Raw genomic sequence first — 16,415 nt, 5'->3', positions numbered from 1 at the left:
AAGGAAAAAACTAGCCTACTAAATAATTCCATGTCTTACCAATGATGTTGATAATTCAGCAACATACTTTTTTTCAAGAATTCTAATTTTTGCTTGTCTTCTGCTTTGTCTGTATGATATGTTTTTGTACATACAAGCTTACAGGTTTCCTTTTTGTTAAATGAAAACTGTATTGAAAAAAATGTAATGTCAATTAATAGAAGAAACCTAGGTATACTTACAGATGTCATATACACAATGAATGCAAAATTATTCCAATCATTTAAAATGAATTTTAATCACAAATGTCAAATCCTCTTATTAAAAATACTTTTAGCAGATTAAAAAACAGAATCTTATTCTGCACTCTTAAAAGTCATTCACCATCTATTTTTCCCTAGTAAGTAGACAATATTTTTCTTTCTTTTTTTTGATGTAAACTTGAGCTTGGCAGACCATTTAGATTTTAGTCTATATGCCAAAAATCTGAATTTTGTCTGTATTTGCTCTTTTATGGTAGAAACAATGGATCATTATTCTATTGAAAACAAAAACAATCATAATCTTTAAGAGCTTACCTGTGAAAAAACAAAATTCAGGAAAAAAATCATTATTTTTAAAACAAATTTAAGGTTCTTTAATAATACTTCAACATGAGTCCAATGATCAATTTTTAAATGTATAACATGGCATATTGTAATAAAACTTTTTTTTTATAAATAGGCTCTTTTCATTGTTTTAAAACAAATTATAATTTGGAATGAGTTTCTGAATATAACTTGTTTTATTGTTTCTTCAATAATTATTTATAAAAATCTAATCTTGAATGCAATTTGATCTAGAAAAATACATGAGAATACATATTTGGAAGTACTTAATTATGCACTTAAGAATTCAAATAAGGGGAGTATTGAAGCATAAAACTATTAAAACTTTAGGTGCACACAACATTCTTCTGAGCTGTATGTAAGCTGTAATTTTACTGTACTTAAAAATAATAAAACTAGGCAGAATACTTTAACCTAAAGAACTCTGGGCAATTAAGGTAGAATACAGCAATAGAAACTCTTGTGATAAAATGGAAAAGGCATCTCGTTGCCATAAACTAGCTAAGTTACCTTGAGGACTTAAGTGCTCTTGACCCAGTGGTGGGATTCAGGTGGTTCGTACCAGTTTGGCAGAACCAATACTTAATTTTATGTTGAGTTTGGCAAACTGGTTGTTAATTTATTTGAATCCCATCACTGTCCACTCAAGTTTCCTCATCTAAAAGAGACTTAGACTGATTACTTGGATTCCTTCAATCCCTCCAAGATACATAATATGATCATCTGGTTTGTCGAGCTTGAAACCTGAAGAGATCTAGGAGGAAATCAGATTCATTTTCATAATGCTTGATTCAGAATTCCTTTCAGTTATATTTTGTTTTAGATTTGATTATCTATCCCTGTTTGATAGTTTCTACATCCCTCCCATATAAAGACTATGCTATTAAAATGAATATTTTATATTTGCATGGTGAAGAAAAAGTCACTGGTCACAAAAAAAAATCATTCTATATAGTTTTATTTTTGAGAATTATCTATTCTTAAAACCTATTTTCAAAAGATCAAAACACCTCCTTAGGTTGAAGGCTTTTGATGTCTTTAAGTCTGTGATTTTGAGCTGTCTGAAGTCTGTAACTTTATTCTATACCAACAACTCAGGGATAATAGTAAGCTCTGAAAGAAAGACTTCTTTTAGTTGTTGTTAAAAGGAAATCTAAGAATGGGTGTTACAATTATTTCCTTGAAAATTAGCCAGTATGGCAAAAAATCTTTATACAACAGAATGCAAGAACTTTTTAAGATATACTTTAGAAAATTTTTTTAAAAAGATATAATTTAGTAAAATATTTCAACATTGGGATCTTTCACACAATAATATTTAGTTTATGTCTAATAGTACCCTCATGTGTACTAATTTATTCCTACCCTAATCTTGTCTTTTAATAAAATGCACACCAATGAATTTTTATGTTGATAAAAATTCAAGAATTAAAATTTGTGCTTAGTTCACAATTATATATAATGGTAAATACAAACCTTATATGGAGAAGGCTCAATTCTTTCCCCAAACAATACCTGACCAAGATTTTCAGATGGACGCTTTCCTCCTGCTGCTTGGCAAAAATCAAACCTGGAGAAGAAGAAAGTATTGGTTTTTCAAGAAGAGAAAAAACAAAAACATATACCATCAACCATCTCAAAAAGTAACAGATTTCATGAACAGATTAAGTAATATTCAATGTTTTAATTTCAGTGAAAAACCTGATAAATCTAGTCAGAATCCTAACTTGGTTACTTATGTTCCTAAATAATATTGCTTAATATAAATTATAGAATGAATCTTTAAGCTATTATTTGAGATTATTTCTTTTTGTTAGTTTCAAACTATTCTCTCCTGTATATGACAAAGGGGGGGAGCACGCGCGCATTTTTTTTCATTCCCAAGTAAATTCTAGTTCCCAAAGGTATATGTACATATATTAGATTAAAAATAAATTAGTGTAGTTATCTGTGCCACTGTGAAACAAGTAATAGTCTAGGACTTATGAGAGTTTGACTATTAACTAGTTGTGTGAATATGTCAATTAAAATATTTAACCTTACAGGGTTTCAAGTTATTTACCCTTAAAATAAAAGGCTAGACTGGGCCATTATTTCCTAACTCAAATTATATTCTAGATATAAAAAATATCTAAATTTTCAATTGTTTTTGTCCTATATATAAACTCAAGAAAAAAAAAAGGGGAGGCCTAAAGAAAAAAGTACTGAGGAAAGGGTTGGGAAGTGATACAGAAGAAGACTTTTTAAAATTATGTATATAGATTTTAAGAATAAGAGGCTTTATTAAAATTTTTCTTACAAATACATAAAAAGTTATCAAATACTACAGGTCATTGAAGTTCCAGTTCTAAAGAATCTTTCTCTAGTTCTTCCTAATTTTGGGGAAGAAATCTTATATTTTCCGAAGAGAAAAAAAAAAACCCTTAAAATTCAGCTTCTTCATTTGCATTAAGCTGAAAAAATTATTGGACATAATTGTTTTAGAGAGCTTAACAGATAATTTAAAGTAAAGAACTATATGTGATACAATTCAATGTGCAAATAGTTTTAACTAAAAGTACCTTGATTTCTAATTAAGTTAAACCGGAGGAAAAACAATATTTTAATTAGTAACCCTGTGTATGTCATGGAAAAAAAAACAGACAAAAAAATGAAGTTCATATTTTAATACTATAAAAACTAAAAATCCCTTCTTTTTAAAAACTCTTAATGCCCAGTATATAAAAAGCCAAGTTTTCTTCATGCTCTGTGGGAAAAAATATGAACAAAAGTTTTAAAATGCAAACACTTTTTGATGAGACATAGAAAACTTTACATATAACCAAACTTTAAAACACTTACGCAGTATATTCATAAGGAAGAACAGATTCCACAGAGTCAAGCCTGTTCACAAACAGTTCTATTCCAGACTGAAAATGATGAAATACAAAATTAGGATAACAAGTAACTAGATGTTGAAGTGACAAAGATTTAACCTGCTCTGAGTTAAAAAATAGTTTGATGCGTTTGAAAACATGGAACTGAACAACATGGAATATTCCAAGTATTTTACTTAATATACAAAACATATTTATTAAGTTTACTTAAAAGGTGGAGATTAATTTAGCTGAATTTAAGTTGTGCTGGAAGTTCTAAATATTATAAAAGTCTTTTCTATCTCTACAAACTTTAGAAAATATATTGGCATATTTTCACTACAATTTTCACTTCACCAATAATGATTCTATTAACATCTTTTAAAAAAATGTATGCTAAGCTTTCCAAATTTAGGATCTCATTCCTAAGCACTCAAATTATTTTATTTTGGGATATATTTTAGATATAACAGTTTCATCAATAAAATTCTACAAAATATCTTAATAACACTTATTGATATTTTTGGCCATAAAAATAATTAGTATAAAGTCTTAAAACTAAAAATGAATTTCCTAGTCCATAAGAAGGGAGAAAGAGGAAGACAATGACAACTTGGCATATAGGAGAAATCTTATTCATAATGGCAAAGACTTAATTCTTTATATTTTTTTATTTTTTAGGTTTTTACAAGGCAAATGGGGTTAAAATGGCTTGCCCAAGGCCACACAGCTAGGTAATTATTAAGTGTCTGAGGCCGAATTTGAACTCAGGTACTCCTGACTCCAGGGCAGGGGCTCTATCCACTGCGCCACCTAGCGGCCCCCCAAGGCTTAATTCTTAATGGAAGAAAAATCCTGAATTCCTAAACAATCTCTTCTGCAAGGAAGAGATTTTTAGAATTCAAAACACCTAAAATATTTGTTGGCTACCTTAACAATAAAGGTCCGCTGGCATGGTTATTAAGTCAATTTTAAGAAACTTATTTGTGGGATAATGACCACAGGAATCAAGAGTTTGGAGTCTAAAGTCTGAGAGCAGAAAAGGTTTTCTTAATTCCTTTTCATGAGAAAGGGACAAAGCCCCTGTTGCTCAAGTAGAACTGGCCAGGGAATGTCAAAAATAGTAGCTCACAATTTCTTTTACTAATACTACCCAAACTGCGCAAAGCAAATTCAATCCACATTATCCTAATTATTCAGAATTAATCTCTATCCTATTAGAAAGTTATAGTTTTCAATACCTTATTGCCATAATTATTTATAACTAATCAATACTCTATTAAAAAGTGATGTTTTACAAAAATCTCATTATGCATATCCTTTGGCCAAATTTAGAGGCATCCAATCAGAAAGGAAGCTAGTCCAGTTCCCTAATTACCTTATTTTTGAGAAATCATAGGTCATTAAGGAGAATGACCTAGCTTTCAAAGCGACAAAGATAAGGGTTTTTAAGAGTGTATTCATGAGGAAACTTTACTAAAGGTCATCTCTCACAGATAGCAAATATGCTTGTTACTTTGCTCAGGACTGATAGGTGCTATCTGAAAATATTATGGGAGTTAGGATAGTTCACCTAGGTAAAAGTACTATATATAGTATGAATGTAAATATCTTTGATATACAGCTATCTCTAGTCCCTGTGGTTCTTATAGGCCCACTCAACTGCAAGAAGATTATATATATATATATATATATATATATATATATATATATATATATATATATAAATAAAAAAAGACATATATATATATATGTCTTTTACACTCAGCAGTCATCATACTGGGGTGGCAGCTCACAAGTCAGGTGATTTAAAGGAAAGTCAAATGTAAGTTCAATATTTGATTTGCTGACACTGGCTCCCAGATAGAGAACAAACGAAAACTATTTTCCTTAGTAATAGCAGTTTATATTATTTGTATGGTGTTTTACATATTCGTATTTTAATTTCACATTAGTATATTCACTATATCATCAGGAGAGCCTGCTGTGAGGTGTTATCTTTAAAGTATTATTATCTATTGCACAGATGAAGAAACAGGAATAGAAGTTAAGTCACAGTCAACTAGTACTAGATGACATTGCAACTAGATCCCAGTTGTTTCCTCAACTCAATCTCAAAATCTTGGGGTAAGATTGTGAGCTGGATGGAATCTTAAAGAATGAGTATCTATTTCAACTCACTCATATTACAAATGTGAAACTTGAAGTTCAAGATATTAAATCATTTTGAGAGGGCAGTATAAAGGCAGGGACTTGCCTGAGCCCTCTCATATTCCCTTCCAAACATTAAAATAATGCCTCAAAACAAATTCTGAAGCTGCAGAACAAAAGGACTGACAACATTTTCCAGCCCAAGACAGTTTAAAAGGATGGCAGAAGAGGTGGGTCTCACTAGGGTGAGGATAGAGTGCAGTCCAACAAAAAGAAGTCAAGGAGGTTGGGGTAGTGGCAGCTTCCAGAACTCTCAGTCTACAGATAGTAAAGAGGGTCAGATAACTGCTCAGAAGATTACAGGTGACCCTTTGCTGGCACTGGAAGCAGAACTCTGTTGCATTGTCCATGTGCAGGTTTGGGTTATACTCTCCAGGCCAAGAGAAGCACTACCAAGAACAGGGACACAGGACACAAAGTTCCAGGATGGAAAAGTATGCTTGTGGTTGCTCACAAAGCACAGGTCAGGGGAACAGTGCCTACATTTTTCCTTGGATCATACTACCTTGGAAGATCTGAAAATTTATATTCCCCAGAATTAGCTCTAAAAACAGCTAGCAAAAAATTCCCTGAAGCTTAGGACAGTGTCCTCCTCCACCCTCAGAGCACAGTCCAGCTTTAATATCAAGTTAAAAATCAAGAAATAGATAGAAAAAAATGCATTAACAACAAAAAGAACTTGACCATAAAATGGTACTACAGTGACAAATCAAAACACAAATTCAAAACAGTGACATGCAAACTCAGTTTTCCCCCAAAAAAAATTTCTACAAAAGCTCAGACAAGATTTAAAATTCCAGTAAGAGAGATAGAAAAAACATTGGGGGAAAAAATGACGACAATGCAAGAAAATCATACCAAAAAGGAGTCAACAGCTTGGTAAAGGAGACACACACACACACACACACACACACACACACACACACACACACACACACATCATTCTTCTTTTCAGTTCTAGGTTCTAGGTTCAAGTAATGGAATACTCACTTGAAGTTTGAGCCATGGTGAATGTTTAGGCAACAGCACCTGTAGGATTCACAGCTAACTCAAGAATACCCTGAGAAGCCAGGGTGCTTGGGACTCAAGTTCAAGATGGGGTTTTTGGACTTGAAATTTGAGACTGTTAAAACAGTATTTAGCTAAGTTGTGATCCTAACACACCATCTCACCCTTTACCTTCCCTTCCCTAGAGTATGAGGTGGTGCAAGAAGGGAAATACGCTACAGGTTTTAGGGGAATATTTGTATATTTTTATTATACTCATGAAGTTAATATTCTTTTGTAAAAGCTTTATAAAAGAAAAAAATGAAAGAAAGCAAAATGGAGGTGTATAATAAAAAAAATTCAGAACTTGGTCATATAGAGAATAGGAGGGCAAAAGCAAATAAAAAATGTGGACCTGGAAAAATGGTGCTTTTCGATTGTTGCAAATACAAAAAAAAAAAAAGATACGAGTTTAAACAACAAATGACCAAACAAATTTAAGGTACATAAATTAAAAGAATGCCCCAAATCATAAAGTCTAAGAAAATATTTTGTCGAATGACAACAAAAATATCAAGAACAACTTTCAAGGACACAACTCTAATAATGCAATAACTAAAAATGACCTTCTTAGAAGATTTTTAAAGAAACATACTTCTCACCTCGTGACGGAAAGAAGTGAAAGACTATAACTACAAAATTAGATATTTCCTTGCTATCAAGGTCAATGTACCTGCTTGATTATATTTGTTAATAAATGAAGAGCTTTGAATAGGGAATAGTGATAGTGTTATTTCTGAAAAAGAAAACACCAATGACTATTTTAAAAACAGATTAAAAAAAGTGCAGAAAGGGATCAGAATACACACACACACACACACACACACACACACGTGCACGTACAAAGAAACGAATAGTCCAGTTTTATATACAATCTTCAATTCTTTGAATATGGTTATGTCCATATGTCTGTCAAATTCATCATTTTTTTAAGGAGAAAAAGAAAATTGCAGTACTACTAACAGAAACAGGGAAGCAAAAGGAAGGGGAATAGAAGAGGGAAGCGCATCAGCTTAGGCAAAAAGGAGATACTTCCTTGGGACCTGCCCAGGAATAAATACTTTTCAATTGTCTAGAGGATCTTTAAGGAAAATATTTTGGACTTCAAGCTTCTCTGAATACTTTCAGACATGATACTTTGAATTGTTGAAAACTATTAGTTTATTATCATCATCACCATCATCATCTATAAGTATTATAGAATAGAAATATTTATAAAAAAATTCTCTTTTAAGTATTTGTTTTGTCAAATCAACCTATCTGGTTAATTATAACCCTTCTCTGAGAGACTGAATAGCCTTTTTGTTGACTTGACTCCTATATATAGGGCCTGTCTATAAAGCACCCTGGCTAAATTAAAAAAAAAAAAATCTAGAGCAGCAGCATCAAAAATTAAAATACTCAGGCACTATATGGAGAAATTCTATTGAATCAAGGAATGCAAAAAGGTACTTCCCTTTACTAACAGCTTTACTATCATTGTCAGACTCCATTTTTTAAAATGGATTTTTGAGTTTTTAGCTATACATGACCCCTAAGGCTTATGAGGAATATAGTATGGCCAGGTTTTTTGATGAAAGTCCCCATTAACATCTACCATGAATGAACAAAGACAGAAGGGTACTAGAGGAGATGGTACTACCTTTATCTCTGGATGGCTATACCAAACCAATAATGGTCTGTTCCAGCAATAAGATCAGACCCAAGACAATTTAGTCCAGCATTAAACAAAATGAACTACTTGCTCTCTCGTCCTCTCACTCTACCCTTAGAATCCTTCTCTCCCTTAAAAGCTTGGTCCAGATACCATTCCTTCAGAAATCTTTCCTTCATATTACCACTAAAAGGTTTTTGTGGTTTTCTCCAGCCGCCAAGTAAAGTTAGCAATAAAGGCTGAACTCCCACTGGTAAAGTCTAAGGGAATGAGAGATCTGAAGGTGTCATTAAGTAGATCTCTGAAATGACTCACCACTCTATATATATAGAGTGGCAAGCAAATTCAGAATAAGAGTAATGAACTAGAGTTTAGGATCAAGTGATCACAAGGATGGAAAATAGGTTCAAATAGAAGTAAAAGTACAGTAGAGCTAAGAGGATAGGATAATTTGGATTAAAATAGGAATTTCTGAATTTAAGGTCTTAGAGGTTGAGTAATTTCAAATAATAGGGAGAAATGGGTAACAGATTAGTATCCTTTCTTCTGTGGAAGTTTTATGGAAAGATATGAGTAAGAAATTGGGGCAGCTAATAGAGACTAAATTAGAATACAAGTGGTATCTCCCAATTAGAAATGATTAATCTCTCACAGCATTTTATATTCTTCTCCTTTAGTTAATCATAGTCTGATTTATGTATAAGAATGTCTTCACTGAGCATATGTTGAATAGTGAATGATATGGAGGCCCTAAAGTGGAGACATTAAATCCAACATTTATTAATCATCAACCAAGTTCAAATCACTGTGCAAGAGGAAAAAGATTTTAGGAAGGAAGTTATTAATGACATAAAAGTGAAGAGAGAAGCAATCTATAGCAAAATGCTAGTCAACAATCAATTTAATAGCTTTTTCCTAAATGAAAGCCTTCCTTCTCATCTTGCCTTTAAAGAAAAACAAATAAAAGGCCGAAGATATCAAAGAAAGGAAAAAAAGGCTGAAAACTGGGACAAAATCAATAATAGTGCAATTAGTATTTGATATCTACTTATAAACTTTAACACACATAAACTAGATACAATAAAGATTTACATCTGTTTTATCAGTCACATGGTACTTATTTTTGTGCAGGAAGGGTGAGAAAAGGAAAAATGTTTAAGAATACAAAACCATGGCAAGGGTTTCAAATATTTGGGAAATTGAATCTATTATTCACAGCATAGTTTTTCTGGCTATCAAACCTAGATTTGACTCTGTGCAACACCCATCTGGTTCTGTCCTCTGAAGCCAAGCAGAAGAAGCCTACGTCCTCTTCCACCTGACAACCAAATATGTGGATACAACTCATACCTTTCTTCTCTTCTCTAGGCTACATATACCTAGTTCCATGTTCCATAATTGGATCAAGAGTGCTATTTACCACTCATTCTGCAAGATAAAATAAACCCTGAAACTCAAACTTTTTCAGCAGTTCCTTCCCTATGATACCTCCCTCTGACTACAGATGATGGAATTCCTCCTTAATCCTAAGAACTGTGGAACATGACCATATCATTTCCCACCCAGATGAGCTTCTGGATTTCATGTTCTCCAGAAACTCATTTTGCAAGATGAAATCAACTCTGAAACACACCTCAGATCATTTCCCACCCAGCTGTAGGACTTCATCATGCTCTCAAGCCCCTGCTTTCCAGCTTCTTATTAAATGGTGTTTTCCCATTAGACTATGAGCTCCTTGAAGGCAGGGACTGTCACACTTTCTTTTGTATCCCTAGTACTTGGGACATAAGAGGCACTTAATAAAGTTCCCCTTTAAGGACTATCGCCAGCTCTGGTATTTCCCCGTCCTCTTCTCAATTGAAAGTGTATGAGGAAAGAGTGGGGAAATGATATTATCATACTGGAAATCCACTGCTTTTTTACCACCTTCTGCCTGTGTATCACTGGAATAGAAGTCCATGATTGGGCATTTTCCCCAGTGGAAATTGTCACAGGGGCTTGCTTAAGTTGGGTGAAGCCAGAGAGCAAAAAAGGAAATTTATCCAAGAATAAAAGACAGAGACTCATTTAAGGATCTATTTTATACACTGATACTTTAATGAATATGTGACTTCCCTCCAGCAATGAACAACACTAAAACCACTCCTGAAACTTCTGTCCTATTCAATTCTTTTTTTTAACTTTTTATATTTACTTATTAGTTGTTCTGTTGTATCCAATTCTTTATGACACAATTTTGAGCTTTTCTTGGTAAAGTTACTGCTGCAGTTTGCCATTTCCTTCTCCAGCCTGTTTTACAGGTAAGGAAACTGAGGCAAACAGAGTTAAGTAACTTGCCCAGGGTCACACAGCTAGTAAATACATGAGGCCATATTTGAACTCAGGTCTTCCTGACTCTACTAGTGGCCCCAATTCTTACTCATGTCTTTCCATAAAACTTCCACAGAAGAAAGGATACTAATTCATACACTATCCTATGGTAATAATAACTAAAAACTGTTTTTGAAAGGGAAAATGTTGAAGGTAAAAAAAAACCATTCAATTTCAACAAAAATTTTTATAAAGTCTCTGATTATCTGTGCAGACTAGATAAAGAAATTTATTGGCTGGATAATATTATCAATTACCAAAATCATAATATGTACTAGATGATAATAGTATAATCAGGAAGACAGGTTCAAGTTTTGCTTTGACATACTGCTTGTGAGATACTGGGATAAGTAAGGTGCTCTCAGTGACTCAGATCTCTCTGGTTTTTATCTAAATTTGAGAAAAAATGTTGACCAGCACTGATAGAAGGAATTTCTTCACTGGAACTTCTTTACTACCAGTGAAATTACAGGCCCAGTTCTATTCCAAACTAGAATGATTATAAAGATAAGATAATGAGATCTCTTTTTAATCCTATCTGGCTCAAATTTTTCATATAAATGTAAAATATGACTATTTCAATTTTTTTAAATCAACTACAAAAATATGAGGGAGGCCTACATTTAAAAATCACAGAACTTAAAAAAACTTCTAATAACTTCTCCCACCTTTCCATTCTACAAATATGTGAAGGAACAAAAGTCAAGCTGTTAAATAAGTTGACACAGGTCAAATAACTACTAAATAGCAAAACCTTGCTTGATATTGTTGAACAAGTTTAACAGCAATTCAAGTGAGTAAGGACTGAGTAAATTCTAATTTATCACAAACTTGATTATCAGACTTTATGGCACAGCTCATCATAAAGCTGATTTTCTGCTGCTGCATTAATGGTAAGTACCATGTCCAGATAAAAAGTTTTGAAGAGTTTTATAGTGGTAAGGCCACATATGGAATATTTTTGTCCAGTTCAGAGAACCAACCACTTTAAAAATATTAACAAACATATAAACAGACCACCTAAAAGAGAACAGTTAAAATATCTGAAACAATTTGAAGATGAGTAGTCTGAAGAATTAGAGGGAACATTATATGGTAAAAGTAAACATATTCCATAATATTTCAAAAGGCAGAACAAGGACCATAAAAGGTATAGGGAAGTTATTTTCAGCTTATTTTGTTGTCTGATTACAGAACTGAGGAACATTAGGACTGTCTTAAAGAGATGACTAGAAAGATGAAAAAAAACAAACACAGAAGTTGGAAGAATAACATGGCTAATGAAGAGATTCTTGTATTAGATAGGAGAGTGAATCAGAAGACATAAAACTAGATTGTACAACAACAGAGATCTGTGTTATCTTGACCTTGAAGATTCAACTGTACTCCATAAAGTCAAAAACACAAAGGAATAAGGAAATTGTTTGAATGTACTTTTACCAAGACAATAAGTGGGAGGCAAAGCCAAGATGGCAGCAATCTACTTTCTATCAGACCACTTTAGCGGTACTGAAAGATTTCTTCAGCTGTCTCTGTGAACCTGGAAAACACAACTTAAAAAGAAACCATTGAGTCCAGCCCAGATCTCCCCTCTAGAAGTGTGAGAGAACCTAGTCCTGACATTAAATCTGAAGTCAGGAAGTAGATTGGAAGAACTGACAAATTAAAAAAGAATCACACCATAATGAATTATATAATAATGGCAGAGATGCTCAAAACACATGCAAAAGAAGAGAATGATTTCAAAACAACTACAAACCATGCGGAGGAAAAACACAGCCTGAGTATAATAAACTTGACTAGAATTTCTGGAAGAAATAAAGCAAGAGCTATAAAAACAAAGTTTTAAAAAATTTTACAACTGGAATGAGAATGCATGTGAGGAAAAAAATTGGAAGAGAAATGAGAACTAGGGAAGAATTCTGTTTCACAGAATATTCTAGGTATAAAAACTTGCCTAAGCATATTCCTTGAAAAATTAGAGTGGATCAAATAAAAACTAATGATATTAATAACAAAGTCCAGCAGCATGAGACAGAAAGAGCAGTTCTATCAATTGCTCACAAGTAGGCCAAGCCTATATAATAATAATAAAAAAAATCTATATAAGTTAATTTACTTATTCAGTGAAACTACACACACACACACACACACACACACATCTTAGACAAAATTTATCTGGGAAAAAGGCAAAACCACCAAGGGTCTCTAACATGTCTCTAATAAAGTCTTCAATTCTCAAATATATAAAGAACTGAGTCAAAGTTATAATACAAGTCATTTGCCAACTGATAAATGATCAAAGGATATGAAACTGGCAGTTTTCAGATGAAGAAATCAAAGTTATCTATAAGGTATAAGAAAAAAATGCTCTCAATCACCTTGGATTAGAGAAATGCAAATTAAAACAACTGAGATATCACTTCACCATATCAGATTGGCTAATATAAAAAAAGAAAATGATAAATTTTGAAGGGGAACTGGGAAAATTGGAAAACCAATACATTGTTGGTGGAATTGTAAACTGATCCTGCCGTTCTGGAAGAGCAATTTGGAACCATGTCCAAACTATATATCTATCAACTATAAAACTATATACCCTCTGATCCAGCAATACCACTACTAAGTTTGTATCACAAAGAGAACACACACACACACACACACACACACACACACAAAGGACTTACATGTGCAAAAATATTTATAGCAGCACTTTTTTGTGGTGACAAAATATTGGAAATTGAGGGGATGCCTATCAATTGGGGAAATTATCGAGCAAGCTATGATACACAAATAATGGAATACTACTGCACAATAAGAAAGGATGAACATGTAGATTTCGGAACAGAAAGACTTGTATGAACTGATGCAAAGTAAAAAGAGCAGAACCATTGTACATAGTATCAGCAACATTTATGTGATGATCAACTATGGATCAACAACGATCCAAGAAAAGTACAAAATAAAGTTGAAGCATCTGCAATGCTGGGCAGCGTCCAGCTGCTCCTGGCGACTCCCCGAACCCCACCACCCACCTGCACAGCATGGCTCATTTCACTTTAACCATAGACTGACAGACAGGGTATAGATGAGCCTCTTTCAGAAACTGGTTTTAGACAAGCAACTGCTGCTGGTGAATTTCTTAGTAATGTGAAGTTTACTCATGTTTTCTCAAGTGATCTCATGAGTACAAAACAGACAACTGCCATGATTTTGGAACAAAGTAGATTCTGTAAAGAAACAACAGTAAAATATGATGGCAAGACTTCGAGAAAGGAAATATGGAATTGCAGAAGGCAAACCTTTGGCCAAAGCAGCTGGGCAACAGTGCCCTAATTTCACACCTCCTGAAGGAGAAACATTAGATGAGGTGAAGTTACGAGCAAAGGACTTTTCTGAATTTCTTTGCCAACTGGTCCTGGATGAATCAGTTCAAAAAGGACATCCCATGTCAGGAATGACAGACAGTGGCCTGGAGATCTTTCTAACAGAAACATTTCCATTAGGAAGCAACTGTGGACTTGATCTTAATTCAGACAGTGTTGCCCACGTGTTAGATGCTAATGTATTGGTGGTGAGTCATGGGGCTTACATGAGAAACATGTTTACTTATTTCATGGTTGATCTACAGTGCACCTTACCAGCAAATCTAAGCAAATCTGAGCTCAGTTCAGTCAGCCCCAATACAGGGATCAGTCACTTTATAATAAATACAGAACAAGCTGCTAAAGGAATTAAAACAACCATAAAGTGCATTTGTATTAATCTGTAGGACCACCTGGCCAAAATGACAGCAAGTGCCTAGGCCCAAATAAGTCAATTAGGATTTTCATATTTTTGTGTCATTGAGGGAGCACTTTGCTTCTGACAGTTATGATTCCAATGCTTAAAAAAAGCTTTCAAAAATAGGTTATAAAAATGAAGAGACAGTAACATAAAACACTGCAGTAAAAACCAGGAAATGAGTTAAGGTATGTTCAATTACTGGCATTTTTCGAAGAAAATTGCCATTGTTTCCTGTCCAGTTTTGACTTTGAATAGTAATGGAAATGTCCATGTTGATGAAATCCAGTGTTGTCATATGAAGTATTATAACTTTGTTATAATTCTGAAATATAATTTATTATCATGGTTTTAAAATATTCCTTTATTGTGCTAATTTTTAGCACTGAGGATGGTTATTTTTTTTAATAACACTACCACTATTTATAAAAGAATTGCTTATATCCAAGGACATTTTTTCCTTTTTAACCAACTGTGACTAGATTTTTGCAGCTAATTTATCAAATCATATTTTTTGTTTTGTTCTACTTTATTTCTTCTAAGGTTGATATTTGGTATTTTTAACAACCAAAAATAAATATAGCCTATGCCATTGGCTTTTAGTTAGTAACATACTATGTATTTCATGACCTTTTTTTGGTGTTTGGAAAAAGGATCTATTTATTATGAATTGTCTCCTACTTTAGAATGCTTCTCTATGTTGAAGAAAGGTACTTTCTGTATAAAACATTTGTCAGCTTAAAGATTATGAAAAATAAAGCAACATTAACATTTAAAAAAAAGTACAAAGTAAAATGCTATCCACATCCAGATAAAGAACTGATGGACTCAGGGCAGCTAGGTGGAACAGTGGATAAAAGCACCAGCTCTGGAGTCAGGAGGACCTGAGTTCAGATTGGGTCTCAAACACTTAATAATTACCTAGCTGTATTACCTTGGGCAAGCCACTGAACCCCACTGCCTTGTAAAACAAAACAAAACAAAACAAAAAAGAACCGATGAACTCTAATGCAGATCAAAACATACTTTTTTTTCCTTTTGATTGCTTTCTTCTTTCACATCTGGAGATAAAAAGAAATGTTTTACATGATAGCACATGTATGATCTATATCAAATTGTCTAAGATTTTAGGGAAAAGGGAGGAGATAGAGGGAGGAGGAAAAATCTGGAACTCAAAATCTTGTAAAAATGAATGTTAAAAAGTCTCCTTGAAATGTAACAGAGAAAAAATATTATTAAAAAAAACAGAAGACGATGACTTCATGACGTAACAAACAATATCAAAACAAGGTCAAAAAACTGGGGGGGGGGGGGGGGAGAAAATGTAAGATATCTCCCAGCAAAACCAAATAATCTAGAAGACAGATCAAGAAGAAAATGCTGAAAAGTCATTGTACTCTCTGAACACCACGACAAAAAAAAAAATTAAGACATTCTTTTTCAAGAAATCTTAAGAAAAAAACACTTGCTCAGATATCTTAGAACTAAAATTGAAATAGAAAGAATTCACTGTCATTTCCTAAAAGAAATCAAAATGAAAACTCTCAGGAAAATTATAACCAAAATCTTGAACTTTCAGGTTAAAGAAAAAATACTGCATATAATCAGAGAGAATGAGTTCAAGTACCAAGATGTCAGTCAGGATCATACAATTTAGCAATCATCACTATAGAAGAACAAAGAGCTTCGAATATGATATTCCAAAAGGCAAAGGATATAGATTACAATCAAAAATAATTTACCCAGCAAATTTGAACATAACCCTACAGGGAAAAATATGGATCTTTAGTGAAATAGAGAAATTCCAAGTATCCATGATAAAAAGAATAAAGTTGTGGAAAAACTTTTAAGTTCAAACACAGGAGTAAAGAGAAATATAAAAAGATAAACATGAATGAACAAGAATAA

The 16,415-nt window shown here is 33.1% G+C and overlaps 1 protein-coding gene and 1 pseudogene across 1 annotated transcript in view; one reads left to right on the top strand and one right to left on the bottom strand.

Annotated features, from left to right (window-relative positions):
* The window catches only part of TM9SF2 (transmembrane 9 superfamily member 2), a 70,133-nt gene that overhangs the window by 41,204 nt on the left and 12,514 nt on the right, over positions 1-16,415 (bottom strand). The window contains exons 2-4 of the mRNA XM_074191964.1: positions 3,429-3,496; positions 2,064-2,157; positions 40-167 (exon numbers count right to left, since the gene is read on the bottom strand). Coding sequence (XP_074048065.1) covers positions 40-167; positions 2,064-2,157; positions 3,429-3,496 — 290 coding nt within the window. The remainder of the gene's footprint in view (positions 1-39; positions 168-2,063; positions 2,158-3,428; positions 3,497-16,415) is intronic.
* LOC141491517 (fructose-2,6-bisphosphatase TIGAR pseudogene) lies at positions 5,812-14,529 on the top strand (annotated as a pseudogene).

This window comes from Macrotis lagotis, chromosome 6 (genome assembly GCF_037893015.1).
Source record: "Macrotis lagotis isolate mMagLag1 chromosome 6, bilby.v1.9.chrom.fasta, whole genome shotgun sequence".
NCBI classification, from domain to species: Eukaryota; Metazoa; Chordata; class Mammalia; order Peramelemorphia; family Peramelidae; genus Macrotis; species Macrotis lagotis.
Note: the sequence above shows the minus strand (reverse complement) of the source record. Positions and strands in the feature narration are given on the sequence as shown.